The 19,796-nt window shown below is 44.4% G+C and overlaps 1 protein-coding gene across 10 annotated transcripts in view; it reads left to right on the forward strand.

The window, feature by feature from the left end:
- ZNRF3 (zinc and ring finger 3) overlaps nucleotides 1-19,796 on the forward strand; it is a 181,948-nt gene that overhangs the window by 119,059 nt on the left and 43,093 nt on the right. For all 10 annotated transcript variants that reach the window (XM_073222583.1, XM_073222586.1, XM_073222581.1 and 7 more), the window contains one exon: nucleotides 7,843-7,968. In XM_073222583.1, coding sequence (XP_073078684.1) covers nucleotides 7,843-7,968 — 126 coding nt within the window. The remainder of the gene's footprint in view (nucleotides 1-7,842; nucleotides 7,969-19,796) is intronic.

Consider the following 19,796-nt stretch of genomic DNA (forward strand, 5'->3'; position numbering starts at 1 on the left):
TTAAGAAAAGGTCTGGGGCAGTTGTTCCATGTGAAACTCTGTACCATAGTGACACCCTACCCTGGCCGACAGCGGCAGAAAGACAAAAGGAAGGAAGTTTCCCTTTTAAATCCCCAGGAATTTTTTGATGATATAATATTACCGAGTGAAAGGTCTCTCCTCCTGTTAGTTGGGAGTTTGGCTTCTGTGTAACAGTAACCCACTTAGAAGCAGGCGGCCCTTTTGAAGTTATTTAAAACCTCCAGCGGAGTGTAGAGATATTGTAACCTTGGACAAGAGCACCACGAGCCCCAGATTCAGTTTTGCCCTTTGAGACATGTGGAAAGCACACCAGTATATCTCAAGGATTTTGTACTGAGAGTTTCTTAAAGAGTTGGTCTTGGTTTCAAAGTTTGGCTTGGTGAATACCGTACTCAAAGGAACATAGTTCTGTTTCTCCTTAACCTTGTCTGACATAGTCTTTTGGCTTTGAAGTTCCCATAGATTCTTTGTCCATTAAAAATAAAAACAGTGAAACCAGGATAGTCATCCTCATTGGGTTCTGGGAAATTTGAAGAAGGTCCATCTTCATATTGCAACATGAAAGCGGATGTTCAATACCTGGCACTGGAGGTGATCAGGTGCGCTGCTTGTTGTTAGCCATTTTCTGTAGCAGCTACGTATTCAGAAATGCAAGTAGGATTTCATTGCCCCTTCTACAGGCTATAGGATCTGCCTGTGTCTGGGTTGGACTTCACAGAACAATCACACTGGTTATTATGTCTCCCATCTCTGTAACACCCAAACCCACGTCACACTGGTGCCACCTGGGAGTTGTTTTTGGTTGTGGGGATGGTGAAGGCTGCTGGTTCTTTCTGCACCAGGTCTCCCTGAGTCATCCTGGCGCTGTGTTCCCAGCCGTCCCCATCTCAGGCCCTGGATGGCTCCCACAGCAGCCATCGCAGACAGTCTAGCTCCAAGTGTCCACTGTCCTGTGCAAGGAGCCTGTGGAGTCCCTCTGGCCTGACAGAATGCTTCCCCTGCAGGACCTGTACACTCTGCCAGAACACCTGGAGGAAGGGACTTCTGTCCAGCAGTGCAGAACTGCTTTTAATCAAAAGAAAACATGTATATGTTGATAAAAAAGCGAAGGGTACTTCCTTCATGGCTTGTAACAAAAAAGATCATTCCTCTGTTTCACCCTTTGCCACCCAATTGCTATTCCCAGAGGCAACTATTTTCATTTATCTTGTGGTTTCTTCTGCTGCTCACGCCTGAATATTTCTAAATTTCTGTGAATGCTTTCTAAATAACGTGCTTCTACTTCTACTTCATATTTGAATCCATTTAAATATTTTTGACTTCCTGCTATGGAAGATGAATCGATTTTGTTCTCTTTTCCCCCTACCCACTCCGCCCCACCCCCCACACCATGTACACACACACTTCCCATCGCTACATCTTTCCGGCATGGCTGAGTCACAGTTGTTGTCTAGATGAGGGTTTACATTATGATGGCAGTGACTCTTCTCAGCCGGGCCATGCAAGCCCTACCATGGCTATGGTTTACAATTCTGGTGTGACTTTTTGGCTTTTTCTGGAGTTAATCATTGTCCCTGTACCATTATTTTAGTTTGCTATGTCGTCATCACATTTCATCCTCTTATTCATAACTATAAAACTCCTCCCAGTACTGTCAGTCCCACGGGGTAGTGACTCGAGTTCCTGTTATTTGTTTGGTTCGGTTCTCCTGCACCTCATCCTCTGGTCCCACCTGGACTGGTCACCTGGCAGACTGTCTGCACAGCTGTCAATTCCTGGTCTCACTTAGCTGAGCAGACTTCCAAGCGGCTTCCAAACACAAGGCATGAGGCGTGGCAGCAGGCCTGCCTCCAGGCCAGAGGCTGTTCCACCAGCAGGCATTTACTGTGCACCTTTTGGGCATAAGACTCTGGGGCCTCTGAGTAAGTTTGTCCTTCTAGAGGCAGGAGCCCATCTTAGAGGGGAGGCTAAAAACTGGGAAGCACCAAAAAAAGCATTTGAGGGCGTAGATGGGATCAGCCAGCTCTGTTGGTACATTCAAGAAAGCCCCATGGAAGGAGTGACATCGAAGCCGGTCTCAAAGGGCAGCGTATTCTAGGCAGAGAGAGAAGGAGTCATGGCAAGTCTAGAGAAAGTGAAGAAAGTGAGGGCCTTCCCAATCATTGTCCACCATGTTTCTGTGGTTATATATTGTCTCCTTTAATCCTTACAGCATCCTGTTGGTGCAGATGAAAAAAATCGAGATTTATAGAAATTGAGTCATCTGCCCAAGGAGATGTGCCTCATAAGAGACAGCAGTGAGATTTAACCACAAGGTTGCATGATTCCAAAGCTCTCGTTGTTTCTGTCCCAAAATACCCCTTGAAACAAGATCAGGAGCAAGAAAGCCACAGCTTCATAATAATGTCAAACCTCATGATTAAGGATTAACTGGCCATTTCCCTTCAACTGACTTGAGGACATGGAATATCCTAAAGCTGTTGTTCTGGTGGCATAAGGCCAAAGTGGTAACACAGTTTCTGTTTTATCCTCACACTTCTACCAGGTTGTTAATTATTTGTGTTGTTCTGTGGAGCCATCCCAGGAGTTTGGCTTGTCGGCGTATTTTGCACCTGCTTGCGTTTCTTCCGTGTTCTGTCCAGAGGAATCTTTGTCAAGTTCCATTCTAGGTTTCTGAGTTTATTTTTCCTCTGTGCTCTCACTAGTAGTTCTTTCTGATGTCCACAAGTTCTTAAACATGAGTCAGCCATTTTTAGCCTTCTTAAAAGTATTAAGGCAAGAACTTCTTAAATTTCAAACATCTGATCAGGTAAATTCAACACATCCAAACATGTTAAGAAAATAAGCTCAGAAATGCCTATAATTTTAAATGCTTATGTATGACGTTCAAGTTAGCATGCTTGAACGTCATTCACTGAGTATCCTAAGATTAATTTTTAATGATTAAGCATTCAGAAGCACACACGGGTTTTATATGTAGTCACTGCCTGTTTGTCACTGGCTGATTATCCGTGTACATATGAATGAATAAGCCTGGTTTTTACATGATGACTGACTGGAGTGATAGTGTGGAAGCAGTGTCTCACTGAATCTTCAGGAGAACATATGCATTTCGTGTGTAGGAGGTCCTTATTCTCTCTAGGTGATTGTTTTCAAACAAGGGCTTGTTTTCAAACAAGGGCGTTTGGGATCTTTTGAAATTAGGAGTTAATATTTCTTCAGATAGAGTGGGAAGAAAGGTTTGATTGGGGTTTTATCTTCAAAAAATGAAACAAAATTATAGTTTTTTTTTAATTTAACAAGTTAAATTATGATTGCAGCTTTGTACTGATTTGTGAGCATAAACAAAGAGTGAATCTCATGTGGGCAGTGTGGGGATCTTTTCTGCAGAATTATCTGGCAGTGTGCATGTGGTGTCCTTCCCATATGTTTGACCTAAGCAGCAGAATCATCAAAAGTTTTTTTCCAAAAATGTTAGAGGAATCTTTCACTTTTTCCGAAGTTCTGTCACAACCCTTTGATCATTCTCTGTGGAAGCACCCCGTGGATTTCTTCTTCCTCCCTGGCTTGTCATTGGGTTCGAGTGGAATCCTGTCACTGACTAATGGGACTTCCATGGACTCGGTTCCATTCCTCTTTAGCTGCTGATTTGCCAGTCTAGGTCGCAGCTTATTTACAGGGTCTGGTCACTGTCTCATCTGGTATTCCCAACAGTTAGCAGCGGGTCGCTGTTAGAGCTACATAAGGTAAAATACCTAAACAAACTCAGCTAATGAGAAAGCCCTCTCCTTCACTTTCCTCAGACTTGGCATATTCATTTGCATTTAGCCTAGAATATTCCATCCTTTAAGACAGGTCATATCACAAGTGAATTATTTTCATGTTATGGCTACTTGGGCTTCCCTTATAATAAAACGCTGCTGAGCTCCTAACTTGGAGCCCTTGAGAAGAGAACCTGGGTTGTGAATGGTTGGAGGCCTGAGGTGACAGGCATTACCGAAGCTGATGCTGTCCTCAGGAGCAAGCCGACAGAGACGTGAATCACACAGTGCTCGGCAGATGGATCAAAGAGGCCGGTTACATTTGAGGTGCAGCTGAGATTGAATTCACAGGACCAGCTGTAGTTTGGGCCCCTGGAGATGTAAAGTGGACTCAGGAAATCGGGGGAGCAGGGCCTCAGAGTGGAGCTGGGAAGGTGGCAGAGATGGTGAGGCAGGTTTTCAATCAGAGATGGTGTTTTAGTGGCCTCTGTACCCTCCACAGGAAAGTAACAGCCCACACTAATGGGCTGTACCCACTGGCATTTTAGAAAAATTCCTTTTAGTTTGTAAGTCTTTGATCTGTGTTCAGAAGTCAGCATCCTTGACAGAACTGACATTCTGAGCTGCTGATAGTCACCCCAGTGTCAGCGGAAGGTCTGTAGGGGAGTCGTGGAGAAGGAGGGAGGGCCCAGCCCTAAGTGTGGCCAGGGCGCCAGGCCGACAGACCTAAGGGGACCCGAGCAGCGGGTGTGTTTAAGGCTTACATAGTTCAGATTTCTGCATGCCTGGGGACGCGCGCTTGACGTGCCTCTCATAGGGCCGTGTGTTCTGCTCCTTTCCACCGTAAGCTTCCAGTTTGTGGCTGCCAAGGGCCAGGCCTGGGTGTCTCCTTCTGCCTCTGCTGCTCTTGGTTTCTGTTCCTGCTCCTCTCTTCCGGTCTGTACGTCCCACCCGCCTGCCCTGGCCTCCCGTTCTCCCCAGCTGCACTCAGCCATCCCTCCACCTCTCCACCATTACTCTTTGTATCACAGGTGTTCAGCACTTGACATTTAGCTTCACCTTGAATCGTAGTTACTTAAGATTTAGTCTCTCGTGTGTATGTGTGTTCTCTCCAACTTAGCATTTATCAGTGTGTCCCATGAAACAGTGTGACTGTATTAGTACATTCACAGTGTTGTGAAACCATTACCTGATTCCAGAACGTTTTCATCACCCCAAAAGTAAACCCTGAACCCATTCAATAGTCACTCCCCTACCTCAGCCCTGGCAACCACACATCTGCTTTGTTTCTATAGATTTACCTATTCTGGATATTTCATATCAGTGGAATCACAGTGTGTGGGCTTTTTATGTCTGGATTCTTTCTTCAGTAAAGTTTTAATACAGATACAAGGTCTTAGACCTGCAGGATGCCTGCATGCACCACCCCTGTGTGTGTGTTTGTCTGTCTGTCTGTCTGTCTGTCTGTCTGTCTGTCTGTCTGTCTGTCTGTCTGTCTCTCTCTCTCTCTCTCACACACACACACATACACAGGGGCTCTTTATCATCGGCCAAATTCCATACATGTGTAAATAACAAAAAATAGCTCTCTATCTGGAAGCCTCTATGTTACATGGCCAGGTTAAAAATAATATGGAATACTGTAGAAAAAGGCAAATAGTGCTTACCATTGAGATGATTGACCTGGGGTTTCAGGAAGCTGATTTGAGCAGGGCTGGAAGCCCTTTCCTGGAGGTCGGAAGTTACTGGCTGATGGCACAGTTGGCTTTGCACACTTGCCCGTCCTCTCTCCAGTCTGAGATCTGCATTTTAGGCTGCTCGTCATTTACGAGCCATCAAATATGCTACAGTGGGCTGTGTCCTCCCAGCACATCTTGGAGGGGAGGTTGTAATGTCCACTGCAGAACCCTTATCGGTCCTGTGGGCACACTCTTTAATAAAGCCTGAGGACTCCTGCAAAAACTGAATATCCTAGGGCCCTCCGTCTCAGTCAAACCCCCTCGATTCCCAGGGGACCTCTTGCCCAGTATAAAGACAGCTGCTGGTCGCCCCTGGCAGCACCCTGTGCTCAACTACCTCAGGAGCTTGTACAGCCCCCTCCTTGTTGCTCCAGTGAATTGCCAAGGATCTCTCGCCTGCAGGCGGCACCCTTCACTCCTCCACTCCCTGATGCCCCTCAGGCCCAGGCACACCACTGCCAGGGTGTGTGTGACCCCTCTGCCTGAAATAACTATTTTCAGTGTGCTGCTGTTCTGCTGAAGAACCTGCAGTTCTGTCTCGGTGTCCAGACTCCTAGCTTTCGAGCCCATCTCTCCTTGGTGTAGACCATAGCCCTTCGTTCTGATCAGGCTGATCTTGTTCCTCTTCCCCCTGAAGCCTTTAGCTCCTTCTCCCCTGTCTCTGAATGACTGCCTGTCTTATTTCCTTTTCCCCTGACCCATCTAACTCTTCCTTCTAAGCTCAGTTCATGGTTCAGCAGTTGCTCAGCAAAGCCTCCCTAAACATTCTATCAACTCCTGCTGCCTCCACTAGGCTCATGTTGCACTCTAATACTACAGAATTCAGAGCTGGCAACATTTTTTTCCTAAAGATTTCGTCACCTTGTCTTTCCTCCCCAGTTGGATGACCTGCTCTCAGAGGAAGGGACAATAAAGTGAAGCAGGTGGAGTGGGAAGACACTGGACTGTGAATCCAAGGACCAGGTTACCTCTGGGTGTGGCCACTCATTGGTTGGGTTGTTTCGGAAAAGCTACTTATCTTGAACTTCTGTTCTCATCTGTAAAATGAGTGGGGGATAAAGAGGGTGTATTAGTATCCTATTTGCTGCTATAACAGGTTACTACAAATTGAATTCCTTAAGACAACACAGATTTATTCTCTTATAGTTCTGGAGGTCAGAAGTTGAAAATGGATCAGCAAAGCCATTTTTATTTTGGGGGCTCTAAAGAGATTCCACTTCCTGTCTTTTCCAGCTTCTGGAGACTGGCTGCCTGCTTCCCTTGGCCCGTGGTTCCCTCCTCCATCTTCAAAGCACGTCACTCCAACCCCTGCTTCCATTGTCAAATGTCCTCTCTGTCTGCATGATGCCCTTTTTTCTTATAATGACTCTTGCTGTGATTACTGGGCCCATCAAGTAATAATACAAGGTAATCTCTCCACCTCAGATTTAATCACATCTGCAAAGTATCTTTGCCATTTAAGGTAACATATTCATAGATCTTAGGTATCTTTGGAGGCCATTATTCTGTCTACCACCATGAATTCTTAGGTCTCTTATATCTCTAACATGTTGTGTCGTGAATCTAAAGACATATTTATTCTAGTTATTTAAGGAGCTTAGCACTGTGCTAGGCTCATTAACTTTTTCATAAGTTATATTTATCCACAAGGATTTCCTCTTCTCAGATTGTTATTAGGGATTCTAGGGGCTGATGAGACTCAATGAGAGAGCTGTGAGCTCAGGCCTTAGGACCTTTCTGTTTTCAGACTCCAACTGAGTATACTTTTAACGGTGAAAATTTGACAATGCTCCTTTACCTATCTTTGATTTTGTACTTTGTAAATTTTGAAGAAAACTCAGAATTTCATCTATTTCCCAGTAACCTGGGATCATCTTTAAATAGCCTGTTACTTATACCGGTGACTCTGCCATGTCTAGTGGTCTCTCCATAGATTCCTGAATGTGTTTCCAGGTCTTCTTGCGTATGTTGAAGTAGATGTGTCATTAAGGTCTAGCAGCCAAATAGCCTTGGATACTAACCTAGCTAGTCTTTGTAATTGCTCTTAAAATGGTGGTATTTCATAGGAATTTAGATTGGCATTTATATGGGAGTTACGGTGTTTTGCTTTCCCTGCATCCCATCCGGTAGTGTCCACCTTGGGTGACCACTGCTTACAAAGCAGTGAAAAAGCCTCCATAAAATAACTCCCTTCCCCCAACCCCTGATTTAATTTTAAGTGTTGAGGTTGCTTTTGACTGTTGAGCCTGAGAAATGTACAGTATGAGTCAAGCAGATCTGCAGCCTGTGTATTGAAGTTTTCTTTCCATTTTGTTTCCCAGATGCACCCACTGGGCCTGTGTAATAACAATGATGAAGAAGACTTGTATGAATATGGCTGGGTAGGAGTGGTGAAGCTGGAACAGCCAGAATTGGACCCAAAACCATGCCTCACTGTCCTGGGCAAGGTAAGTAAGCATCAGGCCCTCTGAACTGTTTGGATTCCAGTTGTTCTTCATACTCCACTTTCTCAGTTCGGCAACCCCTCCCCCCTCCCCCCCTCCCCCGCCTCCCCCATGAGCTTGGGCTCTTAGGGCGACTGCCAGCCTCAGGGCTGGTTCCATCTCTTGTCCTCTGTATGGTCTTGGGCAAGTTACTTCCCCTCAAGGAGTCTCAGTTTCTTATCTATAAAATGGATTGATAACAGAGATTCACAGTACTTTATCTTATACCCTTAGGGACAGAGGCTTCAGAATTCTAAGATTTGGGGGGTCTGGAAAGGTAATGAAAGTGTGCATATTTTATGTTAAGTGTAACCCTCAGGAGATCTGGGGCAGTACTGAGTAATCAAACATTCATATTCGTGTATGGATATTCACTTAAGTGGGATAACTGAAATGCAGCCTCATGTTAGTTCAGAGCAGCTTTGCCTCCCAGTGAGTTCAGGTCCATTAAGTTTTGCTGCCAAGAAAGTTATGGAAAGACTTTTGGGTTGTAGAGCTTTTTTGGTTTCAGAATAGCAGACAGCAATTATGGTCCCATATTAGAACTTACCTCATAGGATGGTCGGGAGGCGAGAGGAGATGCGGACGTCTAGCAGGGTGAGCTCTCCGAAAATGTTTGCTGCCCTTGGCTGTTGTCATTCCATTTAGAAATGCTAAAAAAGACTTCTTTAGCCAAGAGAGTCAGTCAGCATTACCCCTGGCTGCAGTGTAAGATAGAAATGAATTTATTTTGGAAAACCGTCCGTCTGTGATCTTAAAATATGACAGCAGTGTGTTTTAAGCTGGATCATTTTGTTAAAAGGGAATGGTTTGGAGAAAGTTGATAGAATTTTATTGGAGGAAAGGTGGTATCTCCTAAGGGGATAGTGTTACTGGCTGGATGTTTTTTAGATTAGCAGAAGCTGCTATTCTAGATACTGTGGGGACACAGACACTGGGGGGAAAAACCAGTTCTGGTTCCTGACTTGTTGAGGAATTTCTTGGGAGATCCAAGCAGGAGAGGAGGTCTGACGCAGGGCGCTTGAGAGGAAGCCTTTCCAGATGTGAGGATGCCCCAGCCGGTGTCTCCTGAAAGACTTCCGGCCCAGGAGGCCCTCGTGGGTCTAATCTGTGACTTTTGCATCGCACTTGTCCTCTGAATAGCTTCTGAACGTTTCTCAAGTTCTCCTGCCCTTTTATAGGGGAAAAAATGCCCCTGCGGGAATTATTACCTGTTTGGTTTACAATTCATGAAGTCAAATCAAGGTGTTTTAGGCCCTGATACTTCATCGTTTAAATAGTTGGCGAGCTGCTTAATGATGCTAAGAGAACAGTGACCCACTTGAGAATATTTTAGTGTTTAACTAGGAGAAATGCCAGCTGCATCCAAAGGTTAGAAACAGTGCTTTCCTTGTAGGTAGTATGCTCTTAATACAGTATTTTCTCCTGTGCTTATACCGTTGCTATGCGGGGCTCGGCAGCTTGGCTTAATTTGCTTTGCCGCACTCTGGCGGGGCTCTCTCTACCTTTGCATCTGCTGTGCCTACACGTGGGTTGGAATGGGGCTCTCAGGGACACCCTATTGTTTTCCCATGGCTTAGTGGTGGTGAAGTCACTCAGAGAACCCAACCGTTTCCTCTTCCACCTGGAACAACCATGTAGTGGTTTTATTTGAAGAGTTTTGTATGCTTTGGCCTGCAAAGCCAGGGAGAATAAAAACCCTAGACATATACTGAGTTATTAAGTACTTCTTGAGTTTATTCATTCACCAAATATTTATTGAATGCAGGGGCCCAGAAGCTAAGTTTGCGGTTCTACATGCTTGCAAGTTAACAGCACCCCCTCACCCGCCGTGTGTCTGTTTGCAAAGGCTGTGTGGTGGCCAGGCAGTATTTACACATGGTTAGTTACTGAAATTTGCCTTAACACCTGAATAAAATCATTAGCAAAAATGCCTGGGCCAGACAAATCCAGACAGTTTCGCGTTTAAGACCTGGGCTCGCACAGGAGGTGCTGTGAGTCAGGCATCTGTCTTTCCTTTCCACTTTCCCTTTCTCTTTCTCCCTCCTTCTCTTTTTTCCTCTCTTATCTTCTGTAGTTGTCTCAGTTTCGGTTTTATTAACTGTGCTGCGTTTTCTTTTTTTCTGAGCCCCCAAGGACAGTGGCAAGAGACTAAAGAAAAGCAAAGTGCCCCTCATGGCCCCTGGTCTGCAGAATGTGTGCTTTACTGTCATTTCTTCACTTTTAGTGGCTGTGCAAGAAGGAGATGGGAAGTAGAGAGGCACAGAAGGAAAAACCTACAGCCAGGTCCTCGTGGGGGCGGGGCTGGGGGTGGGGGGACTGCTCGGCATAGCTGCTGAGACTTGTTGAAAGCTGTAGAACTGAGGACAGGAGGATCGTGTCAGGCAGGCCAGGCGTTCTGGGGGAGCCTGTGGGAGAGCAGGGGAGGGCCAGACACAGACCCCTCTCCCTCCCCAGTCACCTGCCCTCATCACCCACCCGCCCACAGAAAATGCCATAGGGCAAAATGTTGAAATAAGAGAGGAATGTCCTAAATAAAAAAAAAACGTAAATGCCTCTCCAGGAGTTCAAATAAAGTTTCATTTTAAAAGGAAAAGACATAAACTCATCACCTTGGTTTATTACTGAAGGGCTTTTGAACTCCTCAGAAGGGAACACTATAAACTCATGAGAGAAAAATGATTTATGATCCCCTCCTTATACTCGGTCTGCTTCTGCAGGAGGCAGGGCGGACATAGGATCAGCGGGGGAGGCAGAGCCGGGGTGAGGGGGCACCCCACAGGGGTGCGGCAGGCCGGGGCGCCGGGCAGGCCTGCCCCGCACTGGGCCTGAGGCGAATCTGCCCAGCCTTCCAGGCCTTTCCTTTTCACTTATGTGAAGAGGCTATTCTGGGCTCCCTGCCCTTCTAGCACTTTGAGCTTCTGTATCATCTTGAAAATCTTCCCTTGACATTCTAGTTTGGGAGATGCTAGTTGCAGCTTTGAAAGACAGATTCTTACCTATGACAGTGTAAGTCCTAGGAAATTAAAATATAATAAAATTGACATTTCTGAGCAGCTTGCTATTCAAAGGTCTTCAAGGGTCTTGAGCCATCTCGAAGTGCAGGAGTCTGTGTTTAACCCTTCAATGCAAACAGCGTTTATTAAGCATCTTATGGGACTGGTACGAATTTTGAAGCAACGTTGACTTTAATAGCTTCTGCCCTCCGTGACCACTTTATGGAGAGCCTCACGGCAGGGAACACACAAGGTGTGCTGGAGTTCCCACCCAAGGCAGCCGGGCTCAGGTTTTATGAGTCCAGGCAGCATAAACCTCCCCACCTCAACAGCCCACAGGGGAATGGAGTCTTGGGGAGAACCCTCAAAGACACGGTAGCGAACAGGCGTGCGCGTGGCTCTTCCTGGTACTTAGGAGGACAGAGTAGGAAATTAATGCAGAGACAAGAGAGACAGGGAATTTCAGGTCAGAGTCTCCCAGCTTCAGCCGAGTGACCTCAGAAAGGTCACTTCAGTTCTCAGGGCTTTATGTCCTCGCTGGGGCTCATGCTGCCTTTGTCATTGTAATGGGGATTCTGTGAGATACCTGGGGCCACTCCCGCACAGAGCCGCGCTCGCGGTAGATGCCCAGTGAGAGGACAGAAGCAGCCGTCCCGTGTGGGTGCAGCATCTCCTTTCCTCATCACACCAGCTCTGAGATGGTGTCCGGATCCCCATTTTGTGACCAGGAAGTCAGTGCTCTGCAGAACCTGGAACAGCGGCCCCCACAGGGCTGAGCTGGGCTGGGCTGAGCTAGACTCTTCTACGGCCCCCTCAGCACCACTTCCTTCCCTTGCCTTCTTCTGTCTCCACCAGTTCTTCCAGGTAAAGATCGGATGCTTCTCAGGAGTCAGCGGCTTGGTTAAGACTTTGGTTCTGCTTAACAGAGACACTGCTAGAGCTGCACTGAGCCAGAAGGGGAATTTGCTTTTGGGGCTCCTGGGTGGCCCCAGAGACATCACGATGGGGGTGCCACTGCACTTCTAGAACAGCCGACTACAGGCTGACTGCCGGAGCCCCTCTCCAGCCTTCTCTTCTTTGCCTGCTCTTTACTCCCCTCTCTTCCCACTCACTTGGCAGGAGATGCAGCCCTCCAATATCCATAGGCCACACACACTCTTAGTTTCAAACCTAAAAGATTCCAGAAAAGGGATTTGTTGGCCCATCTTCAATCAGGTGCTCCCCTTTAGTCTGGTCAGCTGTGGTCCGGGGCCAGGAGCACCCCGGAACGTAGCTTGCTGCCCAGCCATGTGTAGGAAGTGGGAGGAAGATGTGCTCTCTGGAAAGCTGGAGGGCCGCTGTCCTGGGCTACCTTCCTAAGCAGACCCCCTAGTCACCAAGTCCTGTATGTGATCACAAGCCACTAGGTAATGGCCTCAGTTTGTCCCGAGTCATCCATAGAGGCCCCAGGTGGAAGGGACTTGTCTGGTCCATGGATACGGAGATGAGTCAGTTCCTCTTCTTGCCACCCCCTGGCACAGAGCAGTTGTGAGTGAGGAGAAGTCCACAGGCTAGAGGGCTCAGGCAGGTCTTACAGAGAGGGGCTGTATGAGACAGGGTGAGCCGGGGGAATAACGGAACAGCCCGGAAAGAAAGGGAGCAGCAAGTTCTACAACGGGCTTTGAGACCTGCTGGGGAAGGAAGAGGCTTTCAGTGGAGAAGTCTGGTCTTCGTGCCCTACATAGCTGGGGCCCCTGCGGGTGTCTGACCCAAAGGCAGGAAGATGTGCCTCTGGGGACGTTCGTTTGTTGGATGGCATCTAGGCTGGTTGGAGAGGGGAGGATGTAGCTACGCTGAACTGATGGAATGTAGTCCCGTCATGAATGACGACTGCTTCTGCTGAGTCGTGGTGGAAGGCAAAGCCTTTCCCATAGGACGTGTTGACCGGTGAAAACAGAGACCAGATCCTCCTTTGCACATCAGGCTGCCCCCAGGGAAATTTCTTAATTATCTTCCAAAGGACAACTCCCCAAATGGAGAGTTTGGGTAAAGGAAAAACAAACTGTTATTTATATCCTCTTCATGACACAGTGGAAAATAGGAAAATGATACTACTTACAATCCTTGTTCAAATTTCTTCTCCAAATCTGAATCAGGTAGGTGATATAGTGATAGGCAGTAGTTGGTGTTTAAAGGAGAAAAAGGATTCAGGAATAATCCAGAAAGGGGACCAGTGCCCCGTGATGGTGAATGTGTTTTGGCCGAATCTCTCTGAACTGGGGCTTTTGTCTTCTGGGCATTGTCTCGCTGGACTCTCTGGTAAAAGTCAAAGCCAGTAAAATCATGGTGTAGGTGTTAATCTAGCACAGTGGTTCTCAAAGTGTGGTCAGGAGACCCTTAGGGATTCTCAGGGTCCTTCCAACGGGGACCCACAGGATCAGAGCTGTCCCCACAGTAACACTGAATTGCCCCTCAGCTTCAATCAGGTGCATATGGCGGAGTTTCCAGGGACATCATTTTGTGTGGTGACTTTATTGCATTGATGGCTAGTGGAATATGTGCTCGTTTATTCTGTGTTTCAGAGATTTCTCAGTTGTAATCCCTAATATGGTAGTGATCAACAGATAGAACCCACGGAAAAGAGAAGTTCTTTGGAGTGCTTAATTTTTGAGGCTGTAAAAGAAGACCAGAGGTTTGAGCACACCCAACTAGCATTATGTCCCCATTGTAAGATCTTCTCATAGAGCTTGGCTGAGGGAGAGACCAAGTTCTAAAGTTAGTGGAAATGAGCAGAAACAAGGAGCTGATACAGGAAATAAAGGCAAATGTGTTGTCATGGAATACTCCATTCTGCATTATCGGAGCCCAAAAAGTGCTGGTTCTGAAATGTTAGTAATTTGAATAAAACCAGCGAGTTGCCATTTGCCACATTTAATAACAATAACCAAATGGGGAATTTGAAGAACTTAATCTCTTTGAGGCTTGCCATGGCGTGTAACCTTCAGCCTTGACCCTCTGGAACAGGGCCTAACTGGACAGGCAAGAATGTGTGGGGACTTGAGTAAAGCTGCAGAGTTGTTTAAGAGCCATGTAGGGTAGGGGGGACTGATCCCTCGGGGTGCCATTCTCATTTGGGTTTTGGGTCACAGATGCGCCTTCCCTGGGTTACCTGAGTGCCCTGGTTCTTAGGCCAAATGCCCTCTTAGCATTCCTGAGAATGAAATTCCCGCCTCCAAAGAGATGGTAGGTTGGAAATCCCGGGGTCTGACTTGCTGTGGGAAAGGGGAGGAGGCGGTGACTTAGCAGGGTCTCAGAGGCAGCCACTGCACACTGCAGACATTGGCCTCGTCCAATCAGATAAATGAGTGTGGTGTTTGCTACCTGGTTCCCTGGGCAAACCTGTGCTTGGGCTGCTCACCTGTGTCAGACTTCCCTGGGGCATGTTACCTGGGTCCCCTTATTGCCATGGGTCTCAACTGGGACCTTTTGCACCCCTCCTCCCTGCCGCCAGGCCCTGGGGATGTTTGCCAATGTCTAGAGACATTTTGAGGTTCAGACAAAAGTATCCAGGAGGGGCTGGGGGCAGGAGTGCTCCCGGCACCTGGTGGGTGGAGGCCCAGACTGCCGTGCATCAGCCTACATTGCACAGGGCACCCCCACTGCGAGGAGCCCTCCAGGCCCAGACGTGAGTAGAACCGCAGTCGAGAAACCCTGTCTTATCTGTGCAGGTTTTCTCTCCCTACGACCTGAGATTCCACCTCTTCCTCCCCCATTCCCTCTCCGCCCCACTGCTGTCCAGTGTAATGACAGGCTCATGGTAGCCTCTGTGGAGTGCTCTGTTCAAGCGCACGATCAGCAGCGGAGCACGTGCGTGGCTACAGAGAGCTCAGATCTTGAAGCTGCACGGCCTGGCAGCAAATGATAATTCTGCTTCGGTAGTAGTGAGCTAATTGGGGCCAGTTAACTTCTCTTCGCCTTCATTTCTCCATATCCCCCTCTGTAACAATAGTTAATGTGATTTAAAAAAAGATGTCTGTCTCTTACTACGCTGATGGACAGTGACTGTAATGGGGTATGTGGTGGGGACTGGATAATAGGGGGAGTCTAGTAACCATAATGTTCATGTAATTGTGCATTAATGATAGCAAAATAAAAAGTAACGATCTTTTAGTGAAATGTATATATAAGATAATATATTATCTTCCCAATCTAATTACTAAACCTATTTATTCCAGTGAATAAATAAATAGCCTTTACTCTCAAAAAGAAAAAAATGTCTGTGGTTTTGGGCATGTGTGAACACCCAACAAGTAACAGTCTCCCCCTCTCTCTAAACACACTCTCCAACCAAGCGGATGGAAGCCCTTTTCCTAAGGTGAGCTGAGGTGCATTTCTTGTTGGAGAGGAAGTTTAGAAGGTTCTTCAGATTTATTTTAAGCAGCAGTTGGATAAATACCTTCCATATTTGGTTAAAAAGGAAAACAAGAAAGGAACTTAGAAAAAGAAATCAGATCAGGAGGAAGAGATTGGCATGATATGAATGGAAAAAGGAAAACTTAGGGAATACCACTTTTCTTCTAAGGTCACATGTGATTTGAAAATCACAAACTTTTAATCTGATGCTTTTATTCTACACCTAAATCTTCCAGGAACCTCATGGTTAAAAGGCTATATTAAGCACAATATTTTTTTTTTTTAACTAGGTCCAAGATATTTTCAGCTATAAAAGGCTAATAACTGAAACCATTATTTGAAATCCACTGAGAGGGTCAAAGGAGTTTTGAAGATAAAGTGAGTGAATATGACAAATAATGTGTCTGCCAATCGAGGGAGCACAGGCTGCCAGCCACCCTCTGGACTGGGGAAACTCCTTCTGGCCGTTGTCCCTCCAGTTGAACCAGGTTCTCAACAGAGCAAAGGCCACAAAGAAGGCTGTACTAGGAAACGAGGAATGGTGTGGCATGCCAGCAGAAAAGGCCATCAAAAATAACTATTGACCTTACCTACTTTTGAAAGGCCGTTTTGAAGTATAAAAGAAGTTGGAACCTAGCCATCATAATATGTATATTAACAATCCTGAGTCAAGTGATCTGAATTGCATTCCTGGAGACAAGCCCTAAAGTCCCATTTGCTCCCTGTTCTTGGATAGTGGAGCTTTACATGAATTAACCCAAATAAGCAATGGTAGGCTGTCACTCAAGTGTCCATGGTCATTTCAGATTTGGGGGACTGTTTTGAAAGTGACTGTGTATTTGGTTTACTGCCTACCAAGCCCCTGGAAAACCTACATGCCAGGTTTGACCATGGCATGCTTAGAGCGCCTGAGTTGCTCCTGTGCTGTAGAGTGCCACACAGCCAGCCTGGGCAGAGATGCCCACCAGGTGCGGGATCAGGAGGAACGGGGACATGGGCAAGATCCTGTCTGCCAAGACCGTCTCATACCACAGACAAATGCAATTTCTTTTCCTTGTTCTGTCTTTTGTGTTTGTTTCCTTTCCAAAAAACACCAAAAAACATGTGGTATCTTTTATACTGTATGCCTGTATGGTAAAAAAAGTTACCATCCAGTTTGATGGTCTTGTTTTCTACATCAAATATTAGGCTGTGTGGTCTAACTAATGCTTTTTGTGCACTGTTTTAAGTTTGAGGCAGTCTAAACAATTTCTTTGGGATACTGAAATATTTTAAATTCTGCACCATTTTTGCTAGTTATAAAAATAACAAGTTCCAACACACTCCAGTTATTTCTAAGCATTGCGGGATAAAATTCCAGTCAGCCTGAAGAACTCAGGCTGTATCTTGGGATATAGAAAGGCACATGGTCTTCACCATTACACATTAACCTATTGCTTATAGATTTTCATGAATGTATTAACTCAAATGAACCTCAGAGAAGAGAATGTGAAATATGCTAGGAACATTTGTTAACTTAGCTTGATTTTTAGAAATCTAATTGTAAAGTGTTTAGATTGAAAATCTTTCATAGATTGCTTTTTAAAAATCAGTTATTAATGTTTTTCAGGTTTTTTTATTTCAATTGATAAAATCTTAACAGTTTTTATAACCCCCGATTTTAAAGATATACACAAAATTCATAGCATTATTTGACTGCTTTTGTAATTAATGAAATGTTTTAGTCCCTTTGTCTTTTTTAAGCATGTAAAACAATAAAATAATTTTTACCACCTTTCTTATATTCCTAGTGCCAGAAACAGTGCCTGCCAGACACAGTAGGTACTCAGTAAATATTTGTTGCATGAAACGATCATAAAGAATTTGGAAATAAAAGGGAAAAAAAAAACCACTCTTAATTCTACTCCCCTAATACAAGTCCCATCACTTTTGGTTTATTCCCTTCCTGTCTTCTCTGAGTCTGATTTCTAATGTAATTTTATGAAAATGAAAACATATATTCTGCCTTTTCAAGCTTAATCATATATGCTAGTCATTTACTAATTTACCATTACTGTCATAATGGATGCATAACATGACAGTAGAATATTCCATGATTTAGTTGACCAATAATAGATTGCTTATGTTTCATTTTTAATCCTTACAAACAAACCAAACTGAAAACCCTTTATTCATGTAGATGGTCTTTGGGGTCTTTTTTTTCCTCTTTGAATTATTTCCTTATGATAATATTCCAGCAGGAGATTATAGATTAGGGGTATGAACATTTTTTATGACTTTTGATACAAACAGTTACAAGTTGCTTTTCAGGAAAGGTCCGTCAGTTTATCCTACTAGTAAAGTTAGAGTGAGTCATTTTTCACAGAAACAATGTTAACATTGACCATTATTATTAATGTTTCTTTTACTAATTTGAAAGGTAAAAATAGTACTCCATTGTTTGCATTTCTTTTGTTATTAGCAACTATTAACTTGAAGCATTTTTCCATCTACTGATTAAATTTCCTCTTATGAATTGTCTATTCTGGTCCCTTGCTCATTTATGAATGGATCTTAATGTAGATTTTTTTCTAGTAATGTATTCCTTGGCATTTGGAATATTTTTAACTGGCCCTTTATTTCCTTATTTTTTTATTTGTTTTGCATTCTTGGTGTGAAGAAGTTTAAAATTTTTACATAGTTGTCATCCCTTCATGATTTCTTACATTGCTTCTAAGCTTATTTTATTCCCTCCCTTGCAAGCTAGAATCATTTTTGCCTTTTCTACTCTTCTGTGATCACTGTTATTTTTTTAATATATTACATCTGTAAATCACTCAATTTATTGTGATGTATAATATCAAGAGTGGTTAGGTAAGGTCTCTCAGAGGTCTCCCAACACCTTTTAAGTCATTTCCTTCATTTTATGTATCTTCCTCCTTTAAAAAAACCCAGCAAAACAACTATGTTATGTTCTACTGAGTTCTATAATAACATCATAATCCTGTATTATCTATTGTCAAATAAACTCTGTATCCCTTTTTTGGCCAGTACCACACTGTTTTAATTTTTGTTGTTTTTGAAATACATTTGCAGAGCTGACACATATGCTCATGAACAAGTTTTAAAGAATTCAGTAAATCAACAAAGCAAATGCCTGTTTGTGCTGTTTTGTAGACCAGAGATTCCTAATTACTGCTTGGCCTCTCCCACTCAGTACATTACACCCCTGCCCCAACTCTGGCGGCCTGGAGAGTTACTCTCACAAGCTGTGTTCATTCATAATGGCCATATTCAAGTTTCCCTCCATTCCAGCATCCACACATAATCTTTATTAGGAAATGTAGCCTGTGGTTAAAACCACCTACAGAACTTATGTACATGCCAGGTTACCCAAGAATGTTTCACCACCAAAATTTCTCTACCCATTTCTGTTCTAGAAATATGTTTTTAGATGGTTGGACTCTGTACAGAAACAGAACAGGATGACTGGTCAAATTGTTCTCACCTGGAGGCTTATTCTTTTTTTTTTTTTGAGTGTATGGTAGTTTTTAGTGTATTCATAGAATTGTGCAACCATCACCAGTTTTAGTATTTCATGTTCTTTAGATGTTATATATACAAGTCCCATATCAGATATATGAACATTTTCATCACCCCAAAGAGAAGCCCTTTACCCTGTCATTTTCTCTCCATTCTGGGACATTTCATATCAATGGAATCACACAGTATATGGTCTTTTGCATCTGATTTCTTTTGCTTAGCATGATGATTTCTGTGTTCATCCATATTGTAGCATGTATGAGACCTTTATTCTGTTTATCATGGAATAATATTCCATTGTATGTTTATTGTTTATTTATCAGCTGATGGACATTTAGATTGTTCCCACTTTTTGGTTATTAAGAATGCTTCTATGAAACTTTGTGTGCAAGAGCTTGTGTAGATACAAGTTTTCACTTCCCTTGGGTAACTAAGAGTAGGACTGCTGGGTCATATGGTAACTCTGGGTTTAACCTTTTGAGGAATGCCAGACCAGCCTGCAAAGTGGCTACACATTCCACATTACCACCAGCAGCGTATGGTTTCTCCTTATCCTAGCCAGAACTTTTTATTATCTGTGTTTTGATTACAGCCATCCCAGTGGGTGTGAAGTGCTATCTCATTGTGGTTTTAATTTGCATTTCCCCTGTGGCTAATGATGTTGAACATCATTTCGTGTGCATATTCAAAGTTTGTCTTTTTGGAGAAATGTCTATTCATATCCTCTACCCCTTTTTAATTGGTGATTTATCTGAATCCTTCTATCCTAGATAATACACCCCTTATCAAATATATGCTTTGCAAATATTTTCTCCCATTCTGTGGGTTTTCTTTTCACTTTATTGATGGTGTCCTTTGCAGCACATACATTTTAAATTTTGA

Source organism: Manis javanica, chromosome 15, assembly GCF_040802235.1.
Source record: "Manis javanica isolate MJ-LG chromosome 15, MJ_LKY, whole genome shotgun sequence".
Classification (NCBI taxonomy): Eukaryota; Metazoa; Chordata; class Mammalia; order Pholidota; family Manidae; genus Manis; species Manis javanica.